This window comes from Melanerpes formicivorus, unplaced genomic scaffold, assembly GCF_026170545.1.
Source record: "Melanerpes formicivorus ecotype bairdi unplaced genomic scaffold, bMelFor1.0.p_v2 SCAF_38, whole genome shotgun sequence".
NCBI classification, from domain to species: Eukaryota; Metazoa; Chordata; class Aves; order Piciformes; family Picidae; genus Melanerpes; species Melanerpes formicivorus.
In genome coordinates this window covers 3,189,396-3,205,496 of record NW_027142390.1, presented here as the reverse complement: position 1 = coordinate 3,205,496, position 16,101 = coordinate 3,189,396, and the positions used below count along the sequence as shown (strand labels likewise).

General features: G+C 53.8%; 1 protein-coding gene across 4 annotated transcripts in view; it reads right to left on the bottom strand.

Moving 5' to 3' along the window:
* CACNA2D2 (calcium voltage-gated channel auxiliary subunit alpha2delta 2) overlaps nt 1-16,101 on the bottom strand; it is a 234,343-nt gene that overhangs the window by 25,599 nt on the left and 192,643 nt on the right. For 2 of the 4 annotated variants that reach the window (XM_068157848.1, XM_068157850.1), the window contains exons 5-6: nt 10,715-10,759; nt 3,227-3,365 (exon numbers count right to left, since the gene is read on the bottom strand). In XM_068157848.1, coding sequence (XP_068013949.1) covers nt 3,227-3,365; nt 10,715-10,759 — 184 coding nt within the window. Of the gene's footprint in view, nt 1-3,226; nt 3,366-10,699; nt 10,760-16,101 lie in introns of all 4 variants that reach the window. The other 2 variants (XM_068157847.1, XM_068157849.1) reach the window with 1 other exon arrangement.

Genomic DNA, 16,101 nt, shown 5'->3' with positions numbered 1-16,101 from the left:
GTCTGGCTCTGTCACAGGACATGGTTTTTCCTGGGAGAAGGGGTTGGGAGTGGGCTGCCAGGCTCCTGCCTGCCAGAAGCAGCCCCAGACAGTGCTGCCAGCCTTGGCCATGCACTGTCCTAGCCACCAACATGTCCCCACCAGCCCTGTCAGTGATGCACCATGAGCCCCTTGAGGTCTATCAGCCATGCCAGGCTTATGCTGAATACAGCTCCTACACCCTCCCTGCACACAAGCACGGCCCATGCACCATCCTCAAGCACAAACAGAGCCCCCATATCATCCCTGAGAACGAATGCAGCCCCTCTATCTTCCCTGTGCATCAGTGTAGCCCCCACATCACCCCTGTGAACAAAGACAAGCCCTCTACCGTCCCTGCAAACAAATGCTGCCCCTAGACCCTTCCTGAACATCAACATAGCCTCTATCTCCTCCCTGTGCACTAATGCAGCTCCTATACCTTTCCTCTGCACCATGCACACTAACACAATTCTTATGCCTTCCCTCTGCACCCTCTCAAACCATCCCTGTGAACAAATACAACCTCTAAACCACGCCTGTGAACATAGACAGTCCCCATACCACCCCTGCACGGGAACGCAGTCCCAACAACCATCCCTGTTCATCAGTGCAGCCCCTACATCATCACTGCATGTGAGCAATGCAGCCCCTGTACCCTCCTTGTGCAGGAATGCAGCCTTTATACCCTCCCAGAGCACAGACACAGCCCTGAGACTCTCCCCATGTGCAGTGATGAGCTACTGCCCATGAGATGGAGCACAGCTTCTCTTCTGCTGTTGTCATAGAATCACAGAATCATTAGGCTTGGAAGGGACCTCAAGGATCATCTAGTTCCAACCCCCCTGCCATGGGCAGGGACACCTCACACTAGATCAGGTTGCTCAGAGCCATATCCCTGGCCTTAAAAACCTCCAGGGATACGGCTTCTACCTCCTCCCTGGGTAAATCTGTCCTAGTGTCTCACCACCCTCATGGTGGAAGAACTTCTTCCTAACATCCAACCTGAATCCACCCATTTCTATTTTTTTCCCATTCCCCTAGTCCTATCATTACCTGACACACTAAAAAGTCCTTCACCAGCTTTCTTGTAGGCCCCCTACAGATACTGGAAGGCCACAATAACATCTCCTCGGAGCCTTCTCTTCTCCAGACTGAACAGCCCCAGCTCCCTCAGTCTGTCCTCATAGGAGAGGAGCTCCAGCCCTCTGATCATCCTTGTGGCCCCTCTCTGGACATGCTCCAGCACATCCAAGGCCAGAGCTGCCAGCTCACTCCAATGACATCCCCGTCCCCGTCCCCATCTCATCCCCATCCCCATCAGGGGGAGCCAGCCCCACCCTGCCAGTGAGTGCTTGCAGATGTAATTAGAAGTGGCACAGTAAATAAAACACATATAGGATGTAATTTGTGTGTGTAGCGAGGGGTGACGGTGGAGGGTGTCTCTGTGCTGCTTTAATTAGCGTGCCAGGCAGCGATAGTGCCTCTCTGCTGGGTCCCACGGGGGAGATGCTCCCTGCCTGCAGCTCTGGGGGGACCAGCCCCACATCTCAGTGTTCCCAGAAGGAAAGGGCACACAGGTGGCCCTGTGCCCGCACCCCAGACTCGCTCTCCAGGGTGCAGCAGCTGAGCACCCTGTCCTGCACCCTGGCTTTTTGGAGCACGCCGGTGTGGCTGGACACGGTCTGATCCCTGTGCCCACATACCGCTGCATCCATGGCTGCAGGCCCTTTCCTTGATTGGGAGGGTGTCCCCACACTGGGACCCCCACATCACCCATCCCCTCTCCACCATCCCCCTCTCAGGGCAGCTGTGAGTCCCTGGAGCACGCTGATCTCCAATTTGCTCCTGTCCCGTGGCTGAGCAGGGTGATTTATGTGGCCCCGGCAGGGCAGCAGCCGTGGCGCTGGCTGGCAGGCAGGGGTGAGGAGCAGTGAGTGCTTTCCCCCCGCGCAGCCCACCCCGTCCGTGCGACGTGCTTCATTAGCTGCCCGCCCTCTGCTAGCAGGGTAATAAAACTAATTGCAGATTTCTAATCCACTGCTGCTGCCACAATGAAATCATCACATCGATGTGGCTCTGAGCACAGCTCTGCTGGTAACCAGCCTGTGCACTGGGAAACTGCCGCCTGGAACAGGACTGCGAGCTCAGCCCCTGCCACCACTGTCACCACCAAGAGCCCTTGGCAAGTGACACCAAGACAAGGGGGTGTAGGGACCATGGTACCCTATGTGGTGCAGGGAGAGGAGGAGTGCTCCCCAACAGCTGGGAATGGTTGCAGTATGTGGCCCACAGATACTGGAGGATGATCTCCAACTGGGAGTGGTCTCCAGCTTGGTGCAGAGCAGCCACTAGAGGGAAATGGAGACCGACTGTCACCATGTGCCACTGCCACAAGGTGAGGTAGGAGAGTGCTCTGGAAGCTCAGGGACTGTGATGCCTCCTGGCAGGGACTGGTGTGGCACATCCTATTCCCTCCCTCTGTCCACCCATCCATCCATCCATCCATCCATCCATCCATCCATCCATCTGTCCATACCTCCCTGCCTGTACCTAGGCTTGCCCACCAATCCAGTCCCTCTTTCTGGAGCAGCATGTCCCTTGGACTGATACCCCTGCATGCAGCCAGGGTGGCATTGTGCTGTCCTGTCATTGCCCTCAACTGCCTTCCTGCAGGGTTTCAGCTGCTTTTTCTCTCCTTTCATACCCTCAGCCCCAAGAAGCCCAAAACCAGTGAGGAAGCATCTCTGTTTTTCCCTCTCTCACTGCCCAGCTCTGTCTCTCTCCCTTCTATGAGCAGGGAGTTGCCACCTCTGTAATTGCTCCTTCACAGAGCTGCTGCATCCCTCTGATCATCTCCAGCACCTGCTTTGAACCTCCTCAGCCTTGCTGAGCTCTTCTGCAGGGAGGATCACAGCTGTGTGGGTGCAGCCAGAATCTATCCTGTGCCATAAAAAACATTTCTCCTTTGCTCTCCATCCCTTCCTAACAACCTCTATCCCCTGATTTGCCTCTTTGGCCTATGCTGAAGGTCCCTAGGGAGAGACACATTGTCACCTCTGTCCTGACACAGTGACTCTGCCTCTTCTTGGTAGGGTGCCCCAGGGTGATGGTCCTCAGGTTTGTGGCACCCTCAGCAGGAAAGGTGGAGGCTAAGCCCAGCCTGGTGGCACAGAGCAGAGTGGAGTGGGTAAGGAGGGGCACTCACAGCCTTTGTAGATGTCCGTGGGGATCTGCACAGCAGCATACGAATAGTTAACCTTGGTCTTGAAGTTGTCATCATCCGTGAACTCCAGCTTCAAGGAGTTGGACTTTTCCCTCTCGATTTCTTCTCCATCAGGATCATCCTGGAGAAGGATCAGAGCACATGGAATCACCCAGGGGTGCCAGCCATGGAGGCACACCCAGAATGCCACCACCCAAAGCCCACCACCAAATGTGCCCCTGCAGAGATTGGCAGTGCCAGCCCTCGTTCGGATTTGGCCCTCAGCCTGTGCCAGCCCCAGTGACACAGGGGAGCAGGTGCCAGGAGTGGGTGGGCATAAAGGCAAGCAGTGGTTACACTTGCCTGTCTGGCTTCAGCAGCGTGGCAGGTACTAAATCCCACACACACACACAAAAAAAAAGACCCAAACTAAAAAAAAACCAAAAAGCCCTGAAAATCAATTAGCAGCAAAAGGCAACTATCAAAGAACAAATTAAAACGGAGTGCAGCTTAGCGCTCTGTCAATAAGCAATGCAAACAATATTTAATTACGTTGGAGAGACAGCGAATTCCCTGCTGCTGCTGCTGGAACATGCTCCCTCACCTTCCCAGCCCTCCTCTCTGTTCTCAGGGCCCTGTTGCCAGTACAGCACCAGGGATAAAACCCCTCCGGCAAGGCAGGGCGGGGCTGCGGCACCCGTGCAGGCAGGGCTGCTGGGTGGTCACAGGCAGGGAACAGTGTCCCAGCCACGGTGCAGGGCCAAGCAGGGAAGTGGGATTACGTGGGTGGCTTTGCTACAGAGCGGGGAAGATCGTCTTCACCATCCTTCTGGGAGAACAGAAACCCGGGAGAAGGCTTTGGGCTGCCACGTCCCTGTTTGCAGACAGTTGAGAGATGCTCGGGGTGGGAAGGAAGAGGAGCGTCTGCCCTTTGTGCCCCTGGAGTTCTACTCCGGCTGCAGAAAGGCCAAGCACAAACTGCTGGCTCCATCAGCTGTCCTGCTGGCCAGGTTCCTCTTGACAAAACTCAGGGGACAAAAGATCTGGAATCCTCATGGGAAAATCCTCATGTGGGGTGTCCCTGCCCATGGCAGGGGGGTTGGAACTAGATGATCCTTGTGGGCCCTTCCAACCCTGACTGATACTATGATACTATGATTTTCTCTTAGGAAAATTATGTGTTTGGGAAATAAACTATGCAGCTCATTTAAAACCAGTCCTGGCCTCCTCTCTGTTTCCCCTTCACAGACAACACAGAAAGATGCCACCTCCCCTGCACCAGCTCTGGCCAGCCACGGAGGCAGTGACCTTCCTTTGACATTGCAAGGAGTAGCCAAACCATTCGCCACAGCTCGGGAGAATAACAGGATTGACATGCAAGGTTTGGGCATTAATTCCAGCTGAGAGCTGGTGAGTGTAAACATGTTGCTGAGCTGATCTTGGTGTGGGGGCTCCAGCTGCCCAGAAAGATGCTGAACTCAGTTACAGCAGCAGTAGTCACACAAGAGATGGGCAGGGACTGTCCCCACATCCCCTGAGCCATGTCACAAAACCTGAAATCCAGATTATGCTCTCAATTTCATATGAATCTGGAGAAAAGGTAGAAACCCAACTGCTGGACCCCCTGTGAAGCAGTGATGTCACAGTAGAGCTGGCACCCTTGCTGCATGCCAGGCCATGGGCTATCCAGAGTGGATCCAGCCTCAAGCCTGCCATCAACGTGGGGCTCATGTCTGAGGGGGGAAGCAGTTGCACACACAACAGTTCACCTCTGCCAACCTCCCTGAGCTTCAGGCAGTGCTTTAGAGGTGCCTGCTGAAAACAGGCTTTAGCTGGGATAAAGCCATGGCCACAAGGGCATCCATCTGCAGCACCAAAACTTTCTTTGGCACTACAACCTTTTTCTCTCCTGAGCCCAGCAAAGTCCAGGTGACACCTCCTCACCTCCTCATCTCCAATTGGTGGGGCACCCTGCCTGTGTCCAGTCCATCCACTGCCCCTGCCACTGCTTGCAGCTGGGAAAATCCAACCCTCTCCATTTGCCCTCCCCACCCCGGTGTGGTTATTCCCCTCTTCACCAGAGCTGGAACCACTGTAGATAGTGACTGCTCCTCTACTGACCATTGTTCTGTTGTATTACCCACTTCTGAGAGGCTAATTTGTATTCTGCCAGGTCAGGTGCTGTCTGGCTGCTCTCATTCATGTAGCTGTAGAGAGGCATATGTATAGATCTTGGAGACAAACACACAGCTACCTATGCACAGGACACTTCATGCACCACTGACACCTATATGGCAAACAGACCTGTGGAAAGAGCTGATGTTATCCAAGCTACGGTCATACTTTATCCACAGATCTCCTGACCTCAGCTGAGCTATTCCTGTTCAAGACAAGCTGAATTTGGCCCCTGAAATAAGGTCATTTCCACACAGATGAAGGCAGGCTAAGTTGTCACCAGCCCAGGAAGGGATGGGAGCGTCTCAGTGCTAGGTCAGGGTTACAAGGCGCCACCGTGGGAAGGCTGGAGGGAGAATTCTGCATTAAATTTGTATTAGAGCAAAGGGAAAGATGATTCAAATTCTCCTGGATTTACATTGCCTTAACTGCGAGCATCTCGGCAGGCTCCCAGCCAGATTTCCCAACATTTCTCATCATTACATTTCAAAAGCATTTGGAAACATCTATTTATCTGTTGCAGTATGTACAGCGTAACACAAATAGATGCTACAGTTTGAATACATTATTTGCCACACACCATTAGGAGTCGACTCCACGGCAATCTATCAATATTTTACGTAGTTATTGCTTCAGCGAGAAGTCATCGCGCGCTGAGAGCTTTTGCCATCCCTAGTGCCTTAGCAGCTGGCTTGCCAGTCACAACATTTTCTCCTGAGTCTCCCAAAATAACAGACAGGGAGCGCAGCCCAGAGAGGTCCCAACAGCCAGTGAGCACCAGTGGCACCAACTGACAGCTTTGCCGGAGGCTGCCATGCTCTCGGCAAGCACCTGCCCCCCATCGCATCCAGGCTGGTGCTGGCTGAAGAGAGGCAGCTCGCCCATGGGCACAAGCACTATAAGGGGGTCCCCACCAGTGAAGGGGTTTGAAGCCGAGGATCGAGCTGGGGATGTGACCTGGCACAACAGCGATGCCTTGGCCAGACAGCTCCTGCGGATGCAGACAGCCTGTTCGTTGCTCATCTCCATGGGAACGAGCCATCACAGCTAATGATGACTGCTTAAATGGCAGCACCAACGACAAACGCGGGGCCGCTGCGGCACAGCCGCCCGCTCCGGGATGCCAGCCGGGGGTTTGCAGCTCCGGACACGCCGGGTAGCCACAGCCCTCCCTGCAGTGCTCCTCCCGGCGTTCCCACCACCAGCAGAGCTCCTGAGCTACAGCACCCCAACAGCATCCCTGCACCTCACACGCCTAATCAAAACCACACCGCACCGAGATCCCCACCCATCCTTTAAATGTCCCAGGGGCACTCATCTTGGCTGAGCCCAGAAAAGCCAGCATAATATTGACATCAACATGCTCTGCTTCCTCCTCATAATGAACAGAACTGGGATCTGTGCCTCAGTTCACCTGCCAGCCTCATAGCCTTCTTGCAGGCAAGGGGAAATGAGTCCCAGGGCACAGGACCATTTGCCTAAGGTCATGCCAGAAGCTGTGGAGAAGAGTGGTGACAGCATGGACTTGACCACCTCCTGGGGCTCAGGGAGGTGTGCTATGTGCCTTCCTGCCCGGCAAAGCCCCTGGCTGTGCCCACATAGCGCTCCCCGGCAGCATTGCCTTGCAGTGGGACCCAGGGGCTCCTCAGCAGAGGTGTTTTAGAGGTGTTTTGTTGTTGCTGACAGAGAAAATGACCTTTTTTTTCCTTTTCTTTTTTTCCCCCAGTAAAGGGCCAATTCTAGGATCTGAACACATTTTCCTGTGCAACCTGTCCTGGGGGAGCCTGCTCCCACCTTCTGAGACAGAAAGATTTTGGAACCACACAAAGTATTTCACCCTATTTGGGGAGTCTGAGGAAACACCAGCCCCCCTTTCTTTCTTTTCCCCCAAAGTCAGAAGGATCTTTTTTCCCCTTAACTGCAAACCCACCACTGCCCTATGCAGTGGTTTATTCTAAATAAATTCTGGTTTATTCTAGATAAATTCTGGTTTATCCAAACTCTTGGGCAGGCTGAGCGGAGGGGCTGAGCCCCTCCCCAGGGCTGCACTGCAGTTCTGCCCTCTGCCCTCCCAGCAAGGCACACGGCTGAGAAACTCCAAGCCCATGCAAAAGGGCCTTCCTCCTTCTGAAATATCTTGGCTTTTCCTGAAGTACAGCAATTTAATGCCAGGGAGGGAGCCGGTGTGCTCTGCAGCCACGCTCCTGCTTTATAGCAGCCCAGGTTATAAATAACAATCAGTCTCTCCCGCCAGCCTGCTCCCCTAGCCCCTTTTGCTTTTTTTAATCTTTGCCAAAGGTACTGTTTAGAGATCTTTCTAGACCATTTATTTTTAAATTACCAGCCAGAGGAGAGAAGAAGGGAAAAAAAAAAAAAAAGGCAAGAAAAAAGGCAAGAGAAGGAAACTTCTGGGGCTGATAGCTTATCGGGAGGAAATCCAAATGTCACATTAGTTGAGAAAGTTGGAAGATTAAATTTTCCAACACCCTTCATCTGCTGCTGACATTTAGGGACTTTTTTTTTTCCTTTCCCCTCCTCCCTCTCCTCACCACATCTCCCAAGCTGGCTGAGTACTGAGGGGACCAGCACCATGCTCTCCCCTGCCTCCCCTGTACCAGAGGCTGGCACAACCCCTTGCTCTCCCTGCTCCCTGGGGTGAGTGCCAGAGGGCTGATCTTGGGGTGAGGATACCTTCACGGAGCTGTACTGATTTGCACTGGAAAACAGCATGTCCCAGGGGATTTGGGCTTCAGATGTCACTTAAACATCATCCTCTGCCATAAATGCAACACTGAAGATGGAAAATTGCTTTATTTCTGCATTCTGCCTGTGACACCCAACTGAGGGCATCTGCTGGTTTGAACACTTCTCCCCAGATAAGCCCCATACCCTTGCTGGCAGGGAATGCTAAAAAAATTGATTCTGCAAACATTTTGTGAGCTTTGGGGACCCCCAGGAAAATTTTCTGATGTTCCCCATTTATTCAAGACCACTTGGAAATCCAAAATCTGTTTAGGAAGATAGTGGAGCTGAGGTACAAGCAAAATGAATAGGAAGCTCATTTCTCTCTCACTGTAGTTAAAGCTGGCATAAGGCTTGTGAATAAGCCCCAGTTAGGTTGAATAGGCATTGTCCATCAGAACTAACTCCATTTCAGCTAGATCCTGCTCAATTTAAATATAAAAAATGGAGCTAAATAAAGAAAAGATGGAAAGAGCACTATTTAGCTCCATTCAAGCCTTCTGGTGTCATCTCCTTCCTTTTTTATTTCAGCATCACCTTCTTTTCTCTCCATTATTTTTGCTGGGATTAAATTTAATGGTATCTCACCAGGAAGCAGCAACAGCACTGATAGGGAAGTGCCTGCCTTGCCAAACCCACAAGCCTCAGCAATAGGACACCCTAGTTTTGCTGGCTCTTTCTCCAGAGGACTGAAGTCAGTATGGCCAATGAATTTGCAGGGCTGTTCCTCCTCCATGACATGTCACCTACCCTAAGGAAGGGCCAGGGACTGGGGTCCTTGGGGACACAGTGCCACATTGCAGTGCACGGTTTCTCCATGGTGCCCTGAGCGCCAGAGGGCTTGGTGAGCCCAGCTCTGAAGTTGAGATGCCTCCTGTTTCCTAATCCTGCCTAATGTGACCTGGGATGCTCTCCTCACTTGCAGAAATGGCTAATCCCAAAGCTGACAGCCAGCCAGGAGATGCCAGCTTAGATCCTGCTGCTGACACTGGGCATGGGGATGTCCAGCTCCCCTGTCCCCTGTGCCACAGCAATGACAGCAAAAGCCCTGCCCTGCCCGATGGATGCATCAGTCCTGTGCCTCATCCCCCTGGGCAGGCAGCTCCCCAGGCTGTCTCCTCCTGCCTCCACAGCCAGCCAGGTTTTCCTCTGCTTCTATACAAAATCAGTTTTAATGCATTTTAGGCCCATTAGCTCTGTCCTCTCCTCTCTGGAGTGGCCCTGGAGAGCAGGGTCCTGCCCTCCCTCCTTCGGCAGCTTCGTCCACACTGGGGAGGGACAGGAGACATTCCCTGCTCTGAATGAGTGGAGCCCTGAGCAGGGAGACCTGCACAAGAGAGCAACCACCCTCACCTTTGGTCACATCATCTGCCTGACTTCTCCCTTCCACCTCCCAGACTCTCCTTGGCTGCAGCTTCCCCTGCCGAGTCCTGATGTCACCACCTGGGGTCAATGGCACCGCAGGTTTGACAGTAAGTCTGCTATGAGGGCATGCATCCTCTGTTCCACTCTGCCCCCAGTGCTGCTCTGGGGCATCACCTCCAAGGTGGGGTGAGAGAAGAGCCGAAGCTCAATGCAGGGCATGTTGACCAAGCTGGTGGGACTCCATCAAACTCAGATTTCCCCCTTCCTTCTGCATGGCACCTTCTGCAGGTTCACAGGGTCACTGATGTGCTGTTTTCAGATGAAGCCATGTGGTTTGCAAGTGATTTTCTGCCAACACCTGGTACTCCCATTCTTTCCCTCCCACTGCAGTACTGTTCCCAATGGCACATCTGCTGCTAGCTCTGCCTCAAGGCAAGGACCTGCTCTGGGGTACAGGTGCTGCTTGAGACTGCCCCCAGACTCCTACCTTGCTATCCTCAGAGTTCTCACCCAGCTCTGAGGACATCACAACACCCCCCTGTCCCCAGCATCTCTGAGCTGAGGGCATCTCTACCCAGTGTGCCCCTGCCTTGGAAGGATCCCATGGCATAGGACACCATAGGAGCCAGGTGACAGCCAGCAGAGCAGGGTGCCATGGGGAAGCAGGCATTGCTGTCAGAGCGCCCTGCACCCCTGGCACAGCACCTGAGTGCCATCACCATTACCCTCACTGCACGGAGGAGCTGGCAAATGCCAGCCCCCTGGGGAGCACTGGGAGAGCAGAGCTGTTGGGGCTGCATTTAAAGCACTGATTGCCAGAAATCACAGGACGGCTGTGCCGGGAGGGGGGCAGAGAATTAGATTCAGTCTCTAATTACAGGTTTGCTCTTCATTTGAATTTCAGATGCCAGCTTTAATTTTAGAAACTTTTCCAGGCAGTGCAGCGACCTCCCCACCTGCCTGCTGCCAGGGACAGTAAGTGTGGACAGATGCCACCACAGCTTGGCTGGGGAGGGGACGTGGCTGTGGACTGGGCACCCACTGCCCACTGCAGTCTTGTTATGCCAGTTGTAACAAATGCTGTGCCATGCCCTCCCTGTATGGGGCTGGGAGGGCCAAGGGCCCAATGGTGGGCCAGGGTGATGACTGTGCCAGTGTTTCCAGAAGGACAATACTCAAGTAGTCAATACTCACATATTCACTACTCACGTATTCAGTGTCCGCCTTCGAGTCATAGTACTCAATGTCTTCCTCCTGCAGAGAAAAGGGAGAGTTGAGTGATGGGCAGGGATGGGGTTGCCAGAGGGGTCCCTCCCCTTTACTCATTCTCTCAGCATCTTTACCATGTTGCTAGCAGTCACCACATCACTGAGGACCAAACTCTGCCCACCCTACACTGTCCCCGAGACATGGTTGGAACCCTGCATCCTCCTTGTCCACCCTCCCAGGACCATCTGTCACCTGGTGCACTTCCCTTCACTCATGGCTGCCACTGAGCTGCAGCAGCACAGGACCATGCACAGCCTCTGCCACAGCCAAACAGCCCCATGACAGTGCCACTAGTGTGACTGTGGCTTCTGCACTGCCACTGGGTGCAAGGCTTCACCATGTGCCTGCACTGAGGGTGCTTTGGTCCTGTTGCAAGCATTGGGAGCTGCAGGAGAACTGGGCAGAGGCAGCGTGGCAGGCAGCGTCCCCGCAGCTGGCAGAGCTCTCCATGTGCTGCAGACACAGGGAGGAGAGAGTCCTCACTCCCGTCTAGAAACGCACGTCATTAATTTGGGGTATTTAGAGCCTATTTAGGCAGAAAGATCTGCTCAGATTCCTCTTCCCCACGTGTCAGGACGCGAAGCAGCTGATAAAATTCCTAAAGAGGCAATTGGGGGAGCAGCAGTGCTGTCACAACAGCGTTTCGTGTGCCATCAGAAGGGGTAATTAAAGGGCACTCGGAGACTCTTCTCTGCGTGCTGGGACGTGAGCGGGAGGCAGAGCCCCGGCAGCCGTCACAGCTCTGACATGTCTGCCACTCCAGCAGCTGCTGCACAAGCCAGCCTCCCCCCCTCCGGCGCCCGGCAGCGCTGTGGGAAGATTGTTTCTGTTGTTATTTAATGAGGAAAGTGATCTGGGTCCCGAACTGAAATCCCAACAACACCCTAACGGCGCTGACTGTGCCCCTGCCCACCCCTCTCCTGCTGCCTCTGCAGCACCCAGCCTGGCCACAGGCTCGTTCTGCGGCCAGTGGCACGGCGATGCTCAGCACAGCCATGGATTCACGCTGGTGGCACAATGACATCCAGCCCAGCCCACTCATGGAGAAAGGGACCAACAGACCTGAGCACCTCACCGGGCAGCCAGCACCAGCTGCTCCACTGTCCTGGACTTACTGGGAGCTGGCAGTCACTGACCCTTCCTTGGTGTGATCCTCCAGGCACAAACCTGCTTCCCAGAGCAGTTTGCTGCTGTTGCTAAGATGCAAGACTGCTAAGATGTGGGAAAGCCACTGGAGTGGGGATGCTGCTCTCTCTGGGGTAGTGGTGACAGGGGGCCCCCAGCAGGCTGTATGGCCAATGTCTCCCTGGGACGGGGAGTGCAAAGGGCAGTTTCAGCATCCTCCTGGGCAGAAGGGCCAGTCCCTGCGTTGGAACTGTGGCTCTAACCATGGCAATGAGGCAGCACCGAGAGTGGAAAGTGAAAAAAAAAACATAAATTAACAAAAATCAACGCAGCATCTTCCAATTTCTGCTATTAAAAAGCCTAGTCATTAAGGGAATGTACTTATTAATTATCAGTGATTTGTTGTGAAATGCTGAGGGGGTTATAACAACAAGAAAAGGAAACAAAAACCTAATTCATTTCTCTACGGGTGTCCTCCCAGCATTGCTGCCCGCCCCACGCACGGCCCTGCCCCCCGCCGGTGCTGCCCTGCCCCCGCCGGTGCTGCCCTGCCCTCGCCGGTGCGGCCCTGCCCCCCGCCGGTGCTGCCCTGCCCCCCGCCGGTGCTGCCCTGCCCCCGCCGGTGCTGCCCTGCCCTCGCCGGTGCGGCCCTGCCCCCGCCGGTGCTGCCCTGCCCCCCGCCGGTGCTGCCCTGCCCTCGCCGGTGCGGCCCTGCCCCCGCCGGTGCTGCCCTGCCCCCCGCCGGTGCTGCCCTGCCCCCGCCGGTGCTGCCCCTCCCTGGGTCCGTGGCCATCTGCACTTCCTAATTAAAGGAACCCCCGGGAGACCCGTAACAGAAATGAGCTAATTTCATGTTTAATGATCTTTAATCAGAAGTGAGTGTGACTAACAACAGCCATCCAGAAGGTGCTTTGTTATTCATTTCATCTTCCATCCGCTCTTCCAAAAGGCTCAAATCCCCTCCAAACCTCCACAGTGGGCTCGGGGAAAGGAGTAGTGACCTGGTCCTGCTTTTACCTGCTCCACTGTGCCCGCAGCACGGCACGGCATGGGTAGCAGACCACCTTGAAGGACATTTCTCCTACCACTTTCCCTAGGGATCACAGAGCCCTTGCAATGCACTTTTCCAAGCCGTGACAACCCCAGGAACAGCAGGGTGAGATCCTGGTGCTGCTCCATGCCATGGCTCAGGTTAGCACACATGAGATGGCACATGTGGAACGGCCTGTGTTACCATAGCCCTGGCTTCATGATGTGCTCTGATGCCAGGCTCTGCTCTTTTTGGGTGGTTTGTGGGCTCCAAGGGAGCCCGTGGGTCCGGGCAGAGCATCTCTGTCCTTGGTATTTATTTAGAGGCTGGTGGAGCTGGTGGGAATTTATTCCAGGAAGGAGGGACAGAGACCTCAGAGATGCTCTAGAGAGATTCTGGGACTCTCCTGAGAGGCAGCATGAGGTCCTGCAATTGGCTGTCCCTAATATTTGTTTTTTAAACCACACTTGCCTTCTTCATGTAATCCTATCTTACTACTTCTCCAGTCCACCTTAAACCCAGCACCCTGTCTGTGTAAATAGCACTGGTATTTCTAGAACCTTTCAAAATAAACACCAATAAAGAAAACAAGGGGGTGAAGATGTCCAGGGATTACAGAGCAAAACACTGTCCCTGTCTCTTGCAAATAACCCTGCAAAAAACACTCCCCAGTTGTTGCAGAAGTGGAGGCAGAGCTGGGCAGCTGTCCCTTGGTGACATGTTAACTGCTGCCCATTCTTCTGCACCCTAACTGCCAAGTGGCCCCTGCACAGTGGCACTCCACCTGTCGAGTCACTAGTGGAGAAATCACAGAAATCACATATATATTCAGGTTGGAAAAGACCCTTAGGATCACCAAATCCAACTCTACAAGGTTCACCCCTAAACCACACCGCCAAGCACCAAGTACAAGGGCACTTCACATCTCCTGAACTATCAGTGCAAGATGAAATGACCTTGGGAGGTAAGTGCCATCACAGAGTAAACTTCAGATGTCACTGAAGCCATCACCCAGGCTTTTGTAGCAAAGCAACCAGGTAACCACGATGTCTGCACCAAACCCTTGTGGTTGGTGTCAGCAGGCAGCCACCAGGTGAAACCTCCTGGACAAGGTTCCAGGGCTGCTGAGTGCCAGAGTCTTCGCAAGGGACTCCAGATTGCTTGTCCCCATTGATCCCTCCCCAGTACCCCTGTGCTCCACTCCTCTGCCAATTTTACACCAAAACTCCAAGGAAAAAGGCGAACTAATGAAACCAGGTTGTGGGCTTCTGGACAGCTGCAAGCTGGAGCCTTGCCTGCAGCCCAAGGGAGGACTATGCTTTGTCATGGGTGCTGTCTGACCAGGTGCTGGTAGACCATGTTTGAGTCAAAGCCCATGACAAGGAGGGAGACAAGGGGTCTGAGGTGGGCACTGAGGGGCACTCCTCCTTGCCACTCCCACACAGCCTTCTCCAAGAGCACTCAAATGATTTTTTTCCCACCTAAACCAATTCCAGCACCTAAAAATAACACCAGAAAAGTCAGTGCTCTGCTATCTCACTGCAGCCCAGCAATGTCAGGACAGAGGGGTACTGGCCCAATCCTCTGAGTCAGTGGTCTGAGGTAGCAAATAAATCACATCACACACACAGCTGCCACTGGCCTGAAAAAGGCTTGGAAGGGGCTGTCAATGGCACATCAGCTCCTTGCTCCAGCCTGTCTAGCCTGAGCATACAGCCAGCAGGGACACAGCAGAGGGGCTTGAAGCTTCTCTCCCTCTGTAACTTCATATAGGATCACCTGAGCTGGCTAATCCTTCTCTCTCAGATCTGTTGTCATCTGCAGGATCATTCTCTGTGATCTTGCAAGGGTCACCCTGCTGACTGCATGCCCTGGGGATGCTGTGGCTCCTCAAGACAATTTTGCAGGTAACTCCTGCTGCACTGCATTGATTTTTGTCCATCTCTGCTCTCTGGCTGCAAGTTTCATTTCTCCAAGTGGCATGGTGACCCCTGTGGCCAGGAAATCTCTTTCAAGATTTAATGGTCTCTGGAAGAACCAAGTCCTGCAGTTGTTTGCCTTCCAGGCAGTTAGGAGGAACATGGAGCATGGTAGGGAAGACAAGCTGGATCTCAAGCCAGCACCTGTCTGCTTCCTGGACAGGGCTGGATGGGGCCAGTGGCAGGGCCAGTGTTGCAGGCCACAGCATGGGGACAAACCAGGTGGCAAGAACAGCACTGGTGGCTCTGCTCACAAGTCCATCTTTGTTCTGCCATCTGCACTTACGATGGGCAGTGAATATTTAGGGAGTTCTTCTTATTTCTGAACCATTAAACACAGAGAAATAGCAACAGGCTTTGCTTGTAGTTGCACCTTTCATGCAGGAGATAGCCTGCAGCGTGTCACACAGCTCCCACTGGGCCAGCAGGACCCACAGCTTGCCTCTGCACTAAGGCTGGATGGTGGCAGGGGATGAGCAGGGCTCCCACTAGCACCGCTCTAGCCAAGCCCATCTGAGTCAGGAGGAGTGGGAGTGCCAGGGGATGGGTCTGTGTCAGACAGTTTTCCCAGTTGGTAGCTGGGGATGGAGGTCTCACTCAGGTGAGTGATCATCCCATGGTGTCCCAGCTCTGCCATAAGCACAGCAGCCTTCTGGGCTGTGTAACAAGGCAAAAGAAAGTGTTTCTGCAAGAGCTGCCACGGGGTGGGGTGAGGGCCACCTGAGCAGGTGCTGCTCAGGGAGGTGGTGGAGTCACCATCCCTGGGGGTGTTCAAGGGGGCACTGGATGTGGCACTTGGTGCCATGGTTTAGTAGTCATGCGGTCTTGGGTGACAGGTTGGACTTGATGATCTTTGAGGTCTTTTCCAACCTTATTGATTCTATGATCCTATGATTCTATGATGAATTATTACCCAGTTGCCAGGAAGAGGAAAATATTCATGGTTAGCCCCAGCCACCATGGGCTGTTGGATGGACCTGGGACCAGCCTGGTGAGGACCACGCCTCTCCTGCAGCCCTCACCATGCCAGTTCCCTCACATCCCATCCAGCAGCAGAGGCTTGCAGGACAGGTGGAAGCAGGCATCATGATCTGCCTTGGCATCTTCTTTTTTTTTATAAAAAAAATCAATTTCCTCCTCCTGCCTCTCTGACAGAGCTGGGGAAATAGTTAAGTGACCCATCAAGAGGTTTT